The sequence below is a fragment of the Colossoma macropomum genome, unplaced genomic scaffold (assembly GCF_904425465.1).
Source record: "Colossoma macropomum unplaced genomic scaffold, Colossoma_macropomum, whole genome shotgun sequence".
NCBI lineage: Eukaryota > Metazoa > Chordata > Actinopteri > Characiformes > Serrasalmidae > Colossoma > Colossoma macropomum.
Window position 1 is genome coordinate 6,278,316 of NW_023494801.1, and position 18,285 is coordinate 6,296,600.

General features: G+C 40.1%; 1 protein-coding gene across 4 annotated transcripts in view; it reads right to left on the bottom strand.

Moving 5' to 3' along the window:
* si:ch211-278a6.1 (SRC kinase signaling inhibitor 1) overlaps positions 1 to 18,285 on the bottom strand; it is a 154,508-nt gene that overhangs the window by 13,189 nt on the left and 123,034 nt on the right. For all 4 annotated transcript variants that reach the window (XM_036589467.1, XM_036589468.1, XM_036589471.1 and 1 more), the window contains 6 exons: positions 17,924 to 18,239; positions 16,312 to 16,755; positions 12,761 to 12,913; positions 6,984 to 7,046; positions 5,165 to 5,992; positions 848 to 961 (listed from right to left, as the gene is read on the bottom strand). In XM_036589467.1, coding sequence (XP_036445360.1) covers positions 848 to 961; positions 5,165 to 5,992; positions 6,984 to 7,046; positions 12,761 to 12,913; positions 16,312 to 16,755; positions 17,924 to 18,239 — 1,918 coding nt within the window. The remainder of the gene's footprint in view (positions 1 to 847; positions 962 to 5,164; positions 5,993 to 6,983; positions 7,047 to 12,760; positions 12,914 to 16,311; positions 16,756 to 17,923; positions 18,240 to 18,285) is intronic.

Here is an 18,285-nt window from a genome sequence, read left to right on the forward strand (position 1 = left end):
GCTAGTGGTGACCTCCCCCACGGGTTCAGTGCTTTGTATGTGCCTTTCTGCTGATGTTTTAATAAAAAAGTACTCCTCCTTTGCCAATGCCACACTGGGGTCAGAAGTTGGACAGTGCCATCCAGCAGTCTGCAAAGAACTTCAAGGTGAACGGTGAGAGAGACAGCTTGGCAAGAGACAGTGATGGTATGGACAGTGCTGCGAGGCAACACCACACTATTTTTATACTGATTTGTAGTCATTTTCAATCTTCTCAAGTTGTCTGCCTTGGGAAGTTCAGCATTTTTCAAATATGAAGCATGTTAACTTTCTACATTTAGAATAATCCAGGGGTCTGTTCATCAGTCTGGACACATCTAACAGTTCTTAATTTTCACAGATTTCTACAAATTAAACCTATAAATCTGTAGAATACCAGCGTTACATATCAGTAATGAAAAAGTTGGATAAATCAATGTTCAAAACAGTGTATAGAAATTTAAAACTATCAGTGATAAGCCTGAATATGTATGGCCCATATTCCAAACTTCTGAACAGTAGTGTACGTTTACTGGGGAGACCTACTTTTTTAATGTTGAGTACAATATGTGCTGCTGAAATATTGCCTTGCTCCTATTGCGTTAGCGAAAATGTTGAAACTCTACCTGCTGTTCCCCATTTATCTCCCCCCCACACCTCAGCTTGTTCTGTTATGCTGTATTCAAAGCCTGCGAAAGAACTGCACTGAAGAAAGTGATGCACTGTTTGTACCTGATTTGAAAGTTTAATCAGGTTTCAAAGCAGCTGCAAATGAAGTAAAGCACTCTGAAGGTGAGGGGGAGGGGGAGGGGTCAGAACACTGTCATACCTGTTGCTGTCCCTGACTCTTGATGAAGTCGTCTCTCTGTTTGCCCAGTTTACTCTTCTCAGATCCGCCCTGCTGAAGATGCTTTAGACGAGATATCGCTTTACCACTACCAGACTGAAAGAGAGATAGATAGATAGAGAGAGAGACAGAGAGAGAGAGAGAGAGAGAGATGGAGAGAGAAGAACTGTATTAAATTACTAATATACAAGTGGTGCTGTCTGTATTATCAGCAGTGAGAATGTGTTCTCCTGTTGTCTAATTTACAGTGAGACTGTGAAGAAGAAGGAAGCAGCAGGAAGGTGGAAACGGAATATAAACGTCACGAGTTCACAGTGTATATATATATATATATATATATATATATATATATATATAACTACATAATACATCCTTAATACAACTTACATAAGTATCTATATGTAAACATAATATGTTCTGTAAGTATGTATATGTAAGCACCTTTATGCAAGTCCTGCATGTATTATTACATACGTTCCTTTGTAAGCACAATGTGTCCCATACGTATTTTATACAACATAATATGCCCCATATATATTAACCCTATGTATTAAGAACCAAACCCCAACCTTAACTGCTATAACTAGAAAGAAACGTGTGTGTTGTTTCAGTTTTAAGAAATAAAACTTTCTTGGTAAAAAAACTTTAAAGAGTTGGGAGCATTTTGTTGCTCCTGCAGTTTAGCCCTGTTTCTCTCTGGTGAAAACATTTTTGTTCAGAAAAGAATAACACACTATCACAGCTGGGTACTGACTCAGAAAAATATTCCACCTCCAAAGCCTGGGAAATAATAACAGCTCTGTCTCTCAACCTATTTCCCAGTCAATTTTCTGACCATTAATACTTCTTTCCCCTGTCTGTCCAGTGACTTAGCCAGAGCAGAGGTCAGCTGATTGAGTCTCTGTGGATGTGCCCGGCTGTAATGAGGTAAACCTGCTGTACCAGATCGCTTAGATAGCTCAGATAGCCTGACGAAACCACACACAACAATTCTGCAACCAGTCTGACAACCAGGACTGAAGGAAACTCTCAGAAGAATGACGGGAGAGAATGACATGCAGCAATACAGACATGCATGATAAATCTTAAAAATGTTCAATTATACAGGAGTTCATTACAACCACACAGCCTGATCAGCTGAGAAATGAACTTGTGTAGTTTGATAACAGCATGTTATGTTTTCACCATGTCTGCATTATTCCCTGACCACCAGTTCCGAGGTAACAAAACGGTCAGTTCACTCTAAGGTAATGAAAAACATTCGAAACTATATTTGCGGATTCTTCGCTTCCCTTTTTTCTTTACTTTCTCTTTCTTTACAAACCAAATGCTGTTTAAAAGTAAAGGAACACTTTTAGTTATGTGTTATCACAACAAACACACTCTCTTTCATGCTCTGTTGCTAAATAAATGTGTCTAACCATGATAAAATCCCATTCAGCCTAATGGGAAAAGATAAGGCACAACTCAATTCTGTCAAAATACCTACATCTACAGTATGTTGTTAATTTTAAATTGGATATTTTTTGAATGCATTTTTTGTCATGTAACAATCAGATGGTGGCAAATTTGTTGTTCCAAACTGCTCAGTCTCAATTAACTAATGTAGTCCAGTTTAGTAGCGTAACATTTTTAAAATTAAAACAACAATATGTAGCAAAGCTAAACTGCAAACTATGTTCAGACAGACAAGTTCTTGCCTGGTTTAGCTCATAACTGACACACTGCTTTAAAATATATCTTTAAACAGGGAGTTTCCATAACAGAGAAGGGTGCAATATGGTGTCCCACAGGGCTCTGTTTTAGGGCCCTTACTGTTGTCCCTATATTTACAGATTCTTAGGACATATAATGTGCAAACACAATGTTGGTTTTTCTCATCACTTTTATGCTAATGATACACAGAACCTAAATCGTTTTCCAGTGCAACAAATGGTACAAAGACTTTGCTGTAACACTGGATGCTAGTTTATCATTTGTGTCCCATATCAATAATATCTCTAAAGCTTTGTCCACACATATCTGGATAGTTTCTCTAAATCTTTTTGAAAGGTCTCACTTTTGAGAACACAAAAGTGACCAGAGCACATCAGCCCCGCAGGGGGCGATAAAACCTCATAAAATATGACATCAAACACCTCCGGAAGAACACACTACGCAAAATATACGTCGTGAAGCTAAAGCAGAGTTTTCTAACACAGTATCACACAAATTCAAAGTCTGATTTCTGCCAGAAAATAAAAGCATAACATGTGAAAAACAGCCTGCTGCTGTGGGGGTTGTTTACATTGCCATGGCTATGCCACAGTCTCAGAAATGTCCACTCCCTTCTGATTAGGCAGAGAAGTGAGTTTTTGTAGCTTGTCACTCCATGTGAATGAGAAATTTAGGATTAGGATTAGAGTTAGGATAAGACAGATGCTAATCCTACAATGCTGAGAAATTAGCTCATGCCAGGCAGAAGCTTCTGCGTAACAGGACTTTTAAGGGAGAGACCTACTGATGAACACCTATCAGTTCTATATGTTTCTGCTTGAAACAGTACAGTACAGTGTGTTCACTGTTAATATACACATACATGAAATGTGAAAATGATCTTGTCGTTTAAAAGAAGCAAAATCTTTCATAGAATTGAAACCTCTAGATTCGTCTACTGTTACGTTTCCTGGCTCTGAAGAGGCTTGATCAATGCCAAATGAATGCCTCTATGTTGAATTGAATAGCCTCTATCTTTTTAATAAAGAAAGTCCTCCAAATGGACAAAGCCCCTGGTAAGAGCCTGAACTCATACATACTTGACAGACAATCACTCTGGCATAATAGCAAGGCCTACTAAACCTCGAACAGGCATGATGCCAGCTAAAAAATTTACCTTGACTCAACAGTTGAAGCAGAGCAGACTTAAAACTATCTAGCTTGAATTTTACTGTCTATAATTAAGACATAAATACAGAGCCAGACCACACTATCACTGAGATAGAAGGTCAGACCCAAGCAGGCTGTCATGGGAAGTAAAATAAAGATAACCCAAGACCTTGCAGTGTTTGAAAGGAAACGAGCGAAGGAGAATAAGGGAGAAGCAAAAGCAGTTTATTTCCGTGATGAGACAGTTATGGCCATGGTTACAGAGAGCGAAAAGGAGAGGAGAAAAAAGACCAGTTTAATCACCATTGAAAACAACCCAGACCCGCTGTGTTAAAGAGGAGAGAGCGTGAGCATCAATATATGTATAGAGAGAGAGAGGGACTGAACGTCTCTTTAAGAAAGTAAACAGTAGACATTAAGGGTGTAAATCTCTGATTTGACTTGATTGCCATTTTTCAGGAAATAATTAATTGAATTCAGAATCATGTAAAGAAATATACTGAATATACACAAATGAGACTGGAAGAACTATTTCCATCATCGTCGAATATATAATTTCAAAAACTACACTAAACTTCTAAAATTACTTTTGTTTTTTTTTATTTTTATCGGTATCTTGAAATTTAGTGTATTTATATGAATTTGGTTCATATAAATACATACTATTCTACATACGGACTTCATAACATATGAATGAGCATTGAATGATGTATTTAAAAAGCAATATCTAGGCATTAACAGCTTATATCAGCATTCATAAGATGGCATATGATATTGACCCTGTATTGACATAAGAGCTCTTAAACTTAAGTGATGGACATTTATTACTTTTATAACACTGTTTTGAAATATCATTCCAAAGTAATGGAACATTTAAGGCAGAGGCCTAGTTAACCCTTTAAAATCCCAGACTTATTACATGCTTTTTATTCAGTAACAACAGGGATTTCATTGCAAACTGGTTGAGCTATTCTTAGGTTATAGAAGTGTGTAATAAAACTTTGGGTTCATTTGCAGCCCCATGGTCATTTAAGGGGTTAAGAACACTGTATGTATATGTTCCATTACAGTGTTATAGATGGAGCAAATGTCTGCAACATTAGTTTTAGAACTCCTAATGTAAATACCATGTAATTTACTCAAGCAATGCTTTATAAATGCATTATTAAATGCTTATGCCTGTGTTATGAAGTCCTTATGTGGATAGCCCTCAAATAAAGTGTCAGAATTTTGTTTTTGGCTTAAAAAATTAGATATACATACATATAATAATTAGTTATAACATTCCAAATTTCAGTGCGGGTGGGTCACCACCTGCAGATGCGTTTTACACCCCTATTGGGGAGCAAACTGTAGGAGGACGTGGAGAGGCAGAACCCCAGGAGAAAGCCCAGAGAAAGAAGGAGATGTTAACCGATGAGTGTGGGGCTGAACCTTGGTTAAATCTGTGCTGATGGAAGGTTTGGGTGGGACAGGGGGTCTCTGGGACTCTCCTGGGCTCTTCACTCTGGGTTCAGAGGGAGAGGCGGCACTGCTGGACCTCTGTAGCTGGCTAGAGGCAGTGGGACACTCTGCAGAAGGGCCGTGAGGCTGAGGTAGGGTTGGATAGTGTCCCATGTTGGGATGAGTGCTGAACTCCATCAGGCTGAGCTCCAGCTCACGGATGGTCTCCTCCAGACTGTCCAGACGGCGGTAGGTGCTGTGTTTAATGTCCTCCTTACCGGCCTCCTGGCCAACTCCTTGGGTGCGGGTCACACTTCCGAGGGCTTTTGAGGGCTCATTTGGTTCTGGCATCGTTCTTCTCTGTGGGAGCATCCCTGGTCTCAGATCTCCCTCACCCATGTCTGTTTGGTCCTCTTTCTCAAAAGACTCTTGGATCCTCAGCTCAATCTTCCTTGGCTGTTTCTCTGCCTTCTCCTCAGGCGAGGCTGAGGGTGTCCCAGACACAGCCGGAAAACTCCTCAACCTTCCCTGGAACTCCTTCTGGTCCCTGTCCAAATTCTGCAACTCAGAACGCTTTTTTTGACTGGCTGCCAAGTCCTGTTTCCATAGAGACAGACTAGGAATCTTAACGATGTGGCTAAAGTAACTGAGAGCGATGTCACTTCCTGTGTTTCTGTCCCTCTGTGGCACGTTGGAAAGCTTTTCCATGTCAGAAAAGCTTCCTCGCTCTGAGCTCTCAGTTGGGGAAGTGGGAAGAGAAGTGCATTCTGTCAAAACTATCTGAGGGACTGAGGTGGAGGAGGATGGGCCACGCTGAGCCTGCAAGGCAAAAGTCCACAATTACACATAAAGACAAGCTTTTTGGATAAAGTGCTATTCCAGCTGGATTAGTTTTACCAGAGGAGGTTGTGGAAGGCCACAGCAGAAAGTGTCTATGTAATTTCCATAAACTCCACAAATTCCAGCATTACTGCACACTCAATAACAATAACAACATGGCTGTGTCTATTAGCAGGGTTAGTTAATTTATTAGTGTAGATCGGAAAAGGACTACTATTACTTAGCGAGCTCTGGGTTCAGCCAATTACAGAAGATTATACACAATTATTACTGTGAGACTGTAAAAATTGCAGATTCATACTGGATTAAAATTACTCCACAATTATTACCGTTAGGCTGTAAAAGCTACATATTCATACTGAATATAAACTCCCTCCACAATTATTAATGTCAGGCTGTCAAAACTACACATGCCACAGATTCATACTGGATTAAAATCGCTCCAAAATTATTACTGTAAGACTGTAAAAACTACACAAACTGCAGATTCATACTAGATTAAAATCGCTTCACTAGTATTAGTGTAAGACTGTAAAAACTACACAAACTGCAGATTCATACTAGATTAAAATCGCTTCACTAGTATTAGTGTAAGACTGTAAAAACTACACAAACTGCAGATTCATACTGGATTACAATCACAGATCTCATTGAAACTCACCTAAATTATAATGCCTCCCTAGGTAAAATGAATCCAGCTTGAATAAAGCTTCATTTTTAATTCCAAGACCTTGCATATTGTATGTATATCTTACATACACTGCGATGCTAACCTGCAAGTAAGCTGCTACCTTGGTCTTTGAGTTGCTGGTTGTTACACACTAATATTAGTTTGTTTTACATGTAAACTGTCTTTTATTTCTTTCTGGCTCATAACGTGAGCTCTCAGTGATGACACATTAGATTTATTAAATGCATTGAATATAAATATAGTACATAAACAGGTAGCATTAAGGAGTTGGTCTCTTACCTGTGTGTCCAGTTTTGTTTCACTGATCCGGTCATGTAATCTTCCCTGAGACTGTGTGAACTGCTGATATAGGAACATGCAGAGTGTGACACCTCTAATACACACACACACACACACACACACTTAGCCAGAATATTACACTCTCACAACAACCTGGAACATTACATGCACAAACACACAAATACAGGCATACATGAAACTCAGCTGCAACAACGTCTTCAAACCAGACATGCACTGGAGCTCAAAAGTGATTTTTGGGTGGGCTCTTGTGCGGGCAGCATGTGGTGAATTTGTGTGTTTGTGTGTGTGCATACATTAGTGTGTAACTGTCATATATCTGTGCATGTTTGCTATCAAGCACCGTAAGGCACAATCAAGGGGACATTTGTGTTGATGTGGACTTTTTAAAGGAACAACAAGTACAGTATTGTGGAAAAATCAGAGATCACCATTCATTTATGTCATTTCCAGTCAAAATGACAATTAAGCACAAGTTACTCATTTCCAATGTCAAGGAAAGAAGCAGAAAACAAACGCTATATGGATGAATGCCTGCCTGACTGCATTGTGCCAACTGTAAAGTTTGGTGGAGGAGGGATAATGCTATGGGGTTGTTTTACAGGGCTTGGCCTAAACTTGGAAAGAACCTTCTGTTCCAGCATGACTGAGCCCCAGTGCACAAAGCAAGTTCCATAAAGGCCTGGCTGGGTGAGTTTGGTGTGGAAGAACTTGACTGGCCCTCACAGAGCCCTGACCTCAACCCCATCAAACACCTTTGGGATGAACTAGAATGGAGATTGTGAGCCAGGCCCTCTCGTCCAACATCAGTATCTGACCTCACAAATGCTCTTCTGGATGAGGCAAAAATTCCCACAGACACTCCAACATCTTGTAGAAAACTTCCCAGAAGAGTGGAAGCTGTTATAGCTGCAAAGGGGGTCCAACTCCATATTATTGCCTATGGATTTAGAATGGGATGTCATAAAAGCTGCTGTAGGTGTGATGTGTAGATGTCCCAAAACTTTTGTCCACATAGTGTCCATTTAAGAATTTTCAGGAGACTCACTTTCAGTTTTCCACAGTAATCTGCATCTTAAAGTTCAGTCTTAGAAGTTGGGTACATTTTCTGCTTCTTACAATCCTAGTAATCTCAAACACATGCAGTGAAGTTGAGGTCTGGACTGTGGGGTGTTCAGTCCATTGTTCTGAGAACACCAGCAGCTTCTTTGTTTGGTGTGTCTCCTTTTCTCAGTAAGAGCTTCTTGGCAGCCACACATCCCTTCAGACCCATAGCGCTGAGCTGTCTTCTCACAGTGGAAGGATGGACAGAAACACCTGTGGACGTTTTCAGATCTGAAGCAGCTTGATTTTCTCCTCTCTCTCAAAGATGAGCTTTAAGTGATGTTTATCTGATGGGGACAGTCTTGGTGGTCTACCAAGTCTTGAGAATTAGGAATTCTGTAGCTTTTAAAAGTTTATCACTTATTTTCCTTTTACTTGACTTCCTTATGGAAGCGTATTATCTGCTGAAAAATCAATCATTTGTACTTAATGGCTGTTTTGCCTGGAAGTTAAATAAATGAAGGGTGGTCTCTGACTTTCCTAGCACTGTAAGTGTGGAGGAAACAATCCATCTCTCTGCACACACTTGTATGTGTGTCAGCAGAGGGCAGCAGTCCACGCAGGTTCACACTGAGGGTCGTTACCTGTCCTGCTGCAGTAAGCAGGTGCAAGCTGGAGGGGGGAGAGAGGATCCTGGAAAGGGGACGGGGCTTTTGGAGGGGGAGGGAGGGGCTGAGACGCTCTCCACACAGAGCTCGCTCAAACTGCTGGGGGGTCACAAGAGCGTATGAGAAACAGAGAAAAAAACAGCTTAATAAATTCTAAGCATAAAGGTCAAATACTGGAGCACACTCATCAATAGTGTAAGCTTCTTCATCTAATAAACAGAGCAGCACTGTTCCAGCCCCAGAGTTTGCATTTGTAGGAAGACCTTATGATATATACTCCATTCAAGAAGTCTGAACAACGTGGGGGGGGCTGTGATATACTGCACTGGGTTTTCCATTACAGGTGCACTTTGTAGGTGCACAGTTACTGACTATAGCCTATCTGCTCTACTCCATTCATCAATAGAAAGGAGTGGACCACTGCTGACCAGATATTACACACATCAATGTCACTTGGGTTGAGGGTAGTCCACCCAGGGGTGTTGGCTGCATATAAAGATCCAGGGTCTAGTTCAGTTTATTGCAGGATTGTTCTGGAATATTGTCCTCACACTTTTTATACCCTGTAAAATATGCAGTTGCTACTTTTTAATTTAATATGAAGATTTACAACAACAAAACATGCAGGGATTCAGCAATGATTGGCATGTCTTCCAAATTCCATAGCAATGGCCTAACAGCGCATTAGCAACTACCTGGGATAACCCTGCCAACAGCCTAGCACCACCTTAACAACTGCCTGGGATTCCATAGCAATAGCCTAGCAATGCCTTAGAAACCACCTGGGATACTATAGCAACATTCTAGCAACACCTTAGCAACCACCTGGGATTCTATGGCAATGGCTTAGCAACATCTTAGTAACCACCTGGCATAACATTGCAGCACTTTAGCAACCACCTTGGATGCCATAGCGATGACTTTGCAACCATCTGGGATTTCACAGCAATGCCTTTGATGAGATAAAGTCTTCTAGCTTTTCTGCTTTTCTGTGTTACTTACAAAGCCCCTTTAGACGTCCATGCATAGACTATTTCCTCAATATGTCACAAAGGTGACGTGTGTTATACAGTCACTGACAATAAATCAACACAGCTCTTCAGTTATTAAACAGATAATGAAATGTAATTCACAGAAATGTTAATACTTTTTTGAAATACTTTTTAAGGTCTACTTAAGGAAGTATCTGGAGAAATAACAGACAAAATAATTAAAATAGCAGCATCTAATAATAGCATTCATGTTCCTAGGCATCGCTAGTGTCTAAGGGCTCTCTCCACCATTAGAGGATTGTGAGTGAATCCCAGAGATGCCATCTGTGGTATGGAGTCCAAGAGAGTGTGTGATCTAGGGAGTCCTAACTACTGAGTGAGAACTGGCTGTGACTAAACTGGATAAAAACCAAAAAAGTAAATAAAAGCTGTCAGACTTTGAACTTTTTTATTTAAATAGTAACTGTAAAGTATTTATTTATAGTAGTCTCTTGGCAAGATATCTGCCTCAAGATTTCATCTTCACTTTTCAATTGTGTGCCATTCTGTATATTAATTTCATGGTTTATTATTTAACCAATTAGTTTGAATCTCAATATTATACTTTCCAAATCTACAATTCATCTAAAATTTCTTCAAAATATATGATCAAATCAGACTGATTTGTATATTTTTGTCCTATTTCCTATTTCTATTAAGTTTGCTTGTTCAAAAAGGTAGTTTGTGAGACAAACTAAGTAGAAACCTATGAATTTTCAGCTTTGTTAGTTAATGTCAAAATATGTCAACTACAACACCATTACTGGGAGGAGGGATAAGAGGAATTATACAGCAGAAATAGCCATAAAATAGTTTCGACTTTACAGGGGAATTCCACCAATTTTTCAAAAATCTTGCATAATTAAATGTTAAGACGTAAACAAAGTAATTCAGAGTGGTTTGATGTGAAATGCGCTGTCCTAGAAAAAATACTCACAGCGGTGGAAACAGACGTGAAGAGTTTAACGCCTCTAAAATCTTCCTCACATAAAGTTATTACATAAAATGCATATGAATACACTGCCTGATGTCCGATACACTGAGTGTGTTTACATGCACTCAATAAACTGATCATATTTCTGCATATATTTCTGCAGTTACCTGATTATTCAAATGGTCATGTAAACGCCATACTCCGATGTAGAAATCCAATTAAGAAATCTGATAAAGAGAGCTGGATTTTAGCTCAGTAATCAGATTTCTCAGTGCATGGAAACTCTTACTCTGATTTCTTTCGGATTTCTCAGTCTGTACATGTATGAAAACAGACTGCTGTACCAGAAAATAAGCAAGCAGCGTTGCCATGAAACGCAGCAAAGCACTTTTGGAGCGATGCTGAAACCAAATACATGCTTGACCAAATGAAACATTTAAATATTCCTCATCTTCTAGATGTTGTATGTGCATGTTTTCAGCTAAAGTGGTGCGATGTTTTTAAAAAAAGGCAAGACATTAAGAAATCTGCTTACTGTCTGACTCATGTAGACCTGGTGTTTCCCCATTATCTAATTACTCAAGTGCAAAAAAACTAATTTATTTAGATTTATGACTATTTTACCATCATCAGCATTACATATAAAAACTCAGAAGACAAGTGTAGGTTCACTAGTGGTTTTGAATAGTAAATAAAATTTGTGTTGTAGACATTGTGACCCCTGGTTCCTATCACCACCACTGAAAGAAATCACATGAACCATTTCACATTAAACCCCTGAGTTACTTAATGACTCAATGACTAAATTATTCAGAAATGTTAAAAAAGCTTCCCCTTTGAAGGGTTAAACATAAAAATATGCAGTCATCCACAGGACATGATAATGAGCCACTACAGCTCTACTGTAGGCCAGTAAGTGAAGGAGCCAGACCGGTGTGCTAAGACTCACTGGGTTTTGGTGAATGGTCAGTGAAAGGTCAGTGCACCAGAGTATGGGCCTTTCCTGGGGTTTCCCACAGAGAGCGCCAGGGGCATGGAGGACATGTGGCATCCACCGCTCTGCCCTCTCAACCGCTCAACCAAAAGAGCCCAATCTGCCTGCCTGCTGACGCTAATGAGCCTCGCAGAGAGAGTGTGAGACAAGTGTGTATTTAGCCCGTAAGCTAGGAGAGCCCAAAATGAACAAACACCAACAGAGTTCAAGCATTGTTACACTCCGCATCAGTGTGTGTGTGTGTGTGTGTCTGAGGATGTGTAATGCTCAGCTGGTGTGCAACAGGCACATCTGCTGCTACTTGTAGCGCGAGCAGAAGCCATAAGCTCACAGCAGCGTCAGCTCTGTGAGGATACACTTACGCAGGGCTGCACGAAGCTGGGGAAAAAGTCACACTGCAGTATTATAGTAAAAATTTGGTGAACATTATTGTTGAAAAATGGATCATGTGAATACTTTAATATATCCGAACCCGAACGTCTGTGATCCTGTGAGCGTCAGGCTGCTCACAGTATTAACACAATGGTGATTGTTTAGATTCTCTTTTGTGTGCAACAAATTATTCAGTAACTTCTACACATTATTTGATAACTACTATGAATTATTCAGTAACTACTATAAATAATTCAGTAACTACTATAAAATAATTGATAACCAAATTATTCAGTAACTACTATAAATTATTTGGTAAACACTATAAATTATTCAGTAACTACTATAAATTATTTGGTAAACACTATAAATTATTCAGTAATTACTATAAATTATCTAATTACTAGAAATTGTTTGATAACTACTATGAATTATTCAGTAACTACAATAAATTATTCAGGAACAACTATAAATTATTTACTAACTACTATAAATGATTTGATAAGTACTATAAATTATTCAGTATCTATTCAGTATAAATCATTTGGTAACTACTATGAAACTGTCTGAGATCTGTGTTTATGAGAGAGCAGAACAGAGGTGTGTCCCACAACCAGAATTTAAAAAGTCATAAGACATTAATGGCTTTTAGCCTCTGTGTGAGGAGGATTAGCTGTGACGATGTATCTGTGTTTAAGCTGTGATGTTGATTCTACCTCCAGCTCTGCTGCCACTTTCTCCTCCTCTCCATCCTCTCTCTCTCCACCTGCCACTGTGGGTGGGGTGGAAGCAGGTCGGGGGGCTTCAGACACACTCCTCCTCAACTTTACATGGGGCTTCTGAACCTCTGTCTCATCGGATTCTGATTTCTACAAATAGAAACAGGCATTAATGACTCTGCCACATTAGAAAAGAGGTGGATTAATGGGTGCATCTCACTCAAGGCCTTTACACACCAAACACCACACAGACAAACGGCACAAACGTGTGAAACATTCAGGAACTGTTTCCACCAAAACTATGAACACTGCAGAAGATTACATTGCATGATTTTTTCTGAACACTGTTGTATTTTTTTAAAGGTTTGAAAAAAACATGAACAAGACAGACAAAAGATCTTCTTGAGGTGATGAGAACGTCTTATTTTCCTCTAAAAAAGTGCGAATGCCTCCACTATTCTATAAAACAGGAGCCAGAAGAATCTTATTCAGGAGCTGAAACATTAGTCTAATGAGTTCTCTCATAGGTTCTTTCATGTCTGTTATGCAGTGTGAGTAGCTTTTGGAGATGTGAGCTCCACTAATGAAGCAGAGGAGAACCCTGTAGGCAGTCAGTAGAGCAGGGGTCTCTCAAAGCCTGTTCGACTAAGTCTGGGTTAGCGGCTTCACGAATGCCAACAAACGTAACTGCAGTTAACTTATTTTACAATGCTGAGTAACAATGCTCTCTCTCAAAGGAATGGTTCTAAGAAAAATTATTAAAGCAATAAGCCGCTCAAGGCCGTGGGTTACTGCAGTATTATCACGGGGAAGGGTGTTCTTTGGCACGACGCGAAGTGGAGCGCCTATAACTCCCCTCCCCGTGATAAAATCACAGTAACCCACGGCCTCGAGTGGCTTATTGCTTTTATAAAACGGCAGCCAATATAAAATATATTAAAATACACAATGTTTTAGATAATTATTTAAATTATTATTAGTAATAATCGACATAAACAAGCATTCTGCCAAGAAATGAGTTTCCTTCAGAGCATGGTATCGTTGCTAAGCAACTATTGACTGCTGAATGAGGAGAAGAATGTCGCCCATCGCTGTGGACTGCAGACATTTCATGATTTTTTACAACTTTTTTCATATAACAGTGAACATATTCGAATGTAGCACTGTTTAAGTAATTTTTGGTCACCAAATCATCACCGCGGGTCTTCTGCCAGTCTGACGGCACCACTTTTCTCACGCTGGGTCTGAATCTCAAACAGCTCCCAGCTCCCTACATAGTGCACTACTTAGGAATTTAAATACTGACTCTTGCACCCCAACAATGCAAAATATCTCTAAAAATGGTCATTTGGGATTCATCCACATTCGTACTCGACAAGCAGTGCACTATTTGACAGCAGAAGCTAGAATTTCTAAACTTAGTGTTACACAGCACACTATACAGCAAGGAGTACAGAGCCGTTTGGGATTCAGCCTGGGTTTGATGTGACTTCAGACTGAAACACGAATGTTTGAAGCGTGTAAGTCACTCAAGTGACATTTTTAGACTTTTATACTGCCGTTTAACAGTAAATCATCGTAAGTACTTTAATTCAAGTCTGTGATATGAATGATGGAGTTGTTTAGCATGTTTGCTATCTTTTAGCCTGTTAACTAGCTGACAAGCCCAGTTCTAGTTAAGAACAGAAGCCAGCCACACAGTTTAAACAATAATGGGTTCTCACTTTATCAGAACACACGGTTAAAAAATTAATCCATTTACTGCAGAAGGGTTTTCGTGCCGTGGCGCAGTAATACAGCTGTGATATATCGTGGATTTTACAATGGCTTCGAAAGTGGCTCAGTCAGATTTTAGCACCGGAACAGTTTTATAAACACATATTTTCACTTAATGCAGATGTACTCAATTGGCCAAGACACGTGTGGTATACACATTTTGCTTCTTTAGTTTTAAACTGCAGCTACAAGGCTAATGTTGCTAACACTAGAAGTCAATAGTCACCCAAATCCTTTCTGTAAATACATTCCAAAAACATCTCACCACCCACTCACACCACATCCAGGTCTTTACTAAGATCGCACAGACCTGTTGACATGGTTTAGGACACAGCAGGACTCACCGTGAACGGTAAAAACGAACAATTTTTTCCATGTAGCTAAAAGCTTCAGGCAGTCACTTTCAACAGCTAATATTGTGCCAAATTCTGACTCCCCCACAGAATCTGACTCCCCTTCATGTTCACACACATCACACATTTTACATGCACAGTTACTGTTGATTTTATTTATAAGCATATATTTTAAGCGTGAAAATTCAAGATTAACAGTTATTAATAAAAAGAATTATGAGCGCAATCTGTAACGTGCATATGCCTGCGTGAGGAGTCAGAATTTGGCACAACACCTGTTGTCTAGACAAATACAGTGATACACAGTGTTAAGATTCACAAAGTTTTGTGCATTTTTTATAGTTCTCCGTGAGTCACACTGTGTCCTAATTGACATCTTAAAGTGTGCATGAGCTTAAATGAAGACCTGGATGAGGTTTGAGCAGGTTGTGAGAAGTTTTGGGGATGTATTTACAGAAAAGATTTGGGTGACTATTGACCTCTAGTGTTTGTTAGCAGTATTAGCCTTGTAGCTCCAGTTCTAAACTAAAAAAGCAAAATTTGGACACCAAAAATGTCTTGGCTGATCAGCTACATCTGGGTTCTACGGGAAATGGCATCAAATCAACATGGCTGCTCACACAGTCAACAGTAATAAAGACTCATTTGGTACTTTTAAATAAGATCTGCTTCAGATCCGTCAACATACAGACACAGTAACCAGTTAAATCTGTAACACTGACCATACTGTTCCCTGTGTGGAGAAGATAAATACATCATGAATGTTAATGTTATCACTCACATCACTCATTTCAAGCTCCCCCTCTAAGCTAATTCCAAAGCAGTCTTTGGGCGAGATTCCTACCACTACATTTGCATTACTCTGAAATATGATTAGACCATCCGTCTGGATAAAAATGCCACATGCTGTAAATTAAATTGAACTGAATTCACATTCAGGTTGTGCTTTTTTTGTTGTCTGTGCTCATCAATCTAAACAATGCTAGCAAACATGTTAGCTGATTTAACAGAACTGGCAATTAATGACCTCCTTTATGCGTGATGATCTCCTCAATGACACTGCATTAGCATCAGTTCAAAACAAGTTCCCCTTCCTATTCCAGCACTGTATGATGCAGGTGGCCATGACCACACTGGTGAGTATAGTGCCTCTGCCTTCTACACTGAAGACTGGGGTTAAATCCATGCCTGGACAAGCACCCTACACTAAACCAATGAGAGTCCTTGGGCAAGACTCCTAAAACTACTACCTGTGTAAAATGATCAAAATTGTAAGTTGCTCTGGATAGGAATGTCTGGCAAATGGCAGAACCGTAATTGGTAATAAAACTGGAAAAAATCAAACAGAACTGCATTTGCAATGTGTGCTTTGACATAAATACTATTTTTGATGCACCGAGATTGTCATATGTATGTTACCTTCAAGCTCTTGCCGGGTATGATCACCTCTCCGCTGCGCGTGGTAAGGCCTGGGGAAGAAGGAAAGCTCCTTCGGGGTGGTGGGGGAGGTGGGGATTTGGAGGGTTTCTCGGTCCGATACCTTGCTACTGTAAGCTCATCGGACCCCCGTCTGGACCCCCCCTCCTTGCTGGACACCTTGTGGGCATGCTGGGCTTTGCTGGGTTTGTGCTCAGGTGTGGAGTTGGCGATAGAGGGTGCTTCACTCTGGTTCTGGTTTTGATTCTGATTCGGGTTCTGGTTTTGGTTCTGGTTCTGCACTGGTTTGATCTGCTTGGCGGCGAAGTCCAGGTCCGGAATGGCCTTCATGAGCTCAGCCTGGGTCTCCTCCAGCAGCCGGTTAATGTCCTGAGCGCTGTACTGGGTCAGACTGGCCCGCTTCTCCTCCCAGTCCCGCTCAGCAGCCTGGATTTATTGAGAGTGAAAGAGTGAATGAAACAGAGGTGTAGTCTGATGATAAGTTGTGCGTTCAGTCAGAAGTGCAGACTTGAACATGTTAAACCAGAATGTAAAGGAAATGTAAGCGAGAGACCACCATTCCTTTATTTGATTTCCAGTCAAAATGGCCATTAAGCACAAGTTATTCCTTTTTCAGCTCCAGGAAACAAAAAAGCAAAAACATACTTAACAGAAAACGACACAGAATCCTCAACAACTAAATACGATATTAATATATGAATATTTTTCAGTGTGGGGTTGGTGCTAGAGGGTCCTTATCACTTTAATGTCTTTATCTTTTCATGAGACTTGCTCTCAATTTGTCAAAGAAATCTGCAGGGATAGTTCAGGGATAGGAAGGGATAGGATACTGCAGGGACAGGAAGTTCAGTCTTAGAAGTTGGTTGCTGTTTTGTTTTGTTTTTTTTTGCTTATCACCATCAAAATAACCCCAACACAGCCTGTGATACTGAGGTCTGGACTCTGGGGTGGTCAGTCCATTGCTCTGAGAACACCAGCAGTTTCTTTGTTTGATGTGCTACACATCCTTTCAGACCCATAGCACTGACTCAACTTATCACAGTGGAAGGATGGACAGAAACCTGTGGATGTTTTCAGATTTGAAGCCGTTTGATTGTCTGCTCTCTCACAGAGGTGAAAGGTCTTGCACATTTGTTTGGAGTCCAATTTTCTCTGTATCTTTTTTTTTACTTTTAGAAAATTTTAGAAAAGTTTGGATTATTATTGGATTATCTTGTATCTAATCACCTCATAAATAGCTTCTGAAATATGAATAACCTGTACTTATTGCTATGAATGGATTTACCTTAACAAAACAATTTCACCGTTTAATGAATATTAATAAAAAATTTTAAATAAAAGTAAAACACTAAGACACTAAATTGAATGAAAGTGAAATTGCACAGAGATGCTATTGGGGAAGTCACAGTGTGTAATAGCTGGGCTAGTCTAGTCAAGCAAGACTCGATCAGCTTGTCATAGTGGACGCATTATTTCTGACTAAATACACAGTGATATCTGAACAGATGTATAAAAAAAGATTAAAAAATACACATTAAAATGTCAATTTTCAAATTCAAACTGTCGATCAAAGTGAACCTAATCCAGCACTTACCAGTCTGACCTCCACAGATGAAGCCTTATCGGATCCTCCTCGTCCCCCTAGTTCCTCCAGAACCCGCCCCTTTAGTGACCCAACTCCATGAGAGTCCCGCTCACGCTGCCCTGACGAGGGGTTGCCGTGGGAGTGGCCGTGCGTGTGGGTGTGGACATGAGGGCTCCAGTTGGCCAGGCTGGACTCATTGAAGTTGAGCGGAGGGCTCGTGGGAATGTCAAAGTCAGAGCCTTTCCTGAAGTCTTCTCCGCCCATGTGTTTGGAGGAGGGGCTGGAGAAATCATCCTGATTCTTCCAGATTCCCTCATTCACCTGCCTGCAAACAAAACAGGGAAAACTTGCTTCCAAAAATGTTTCTAATA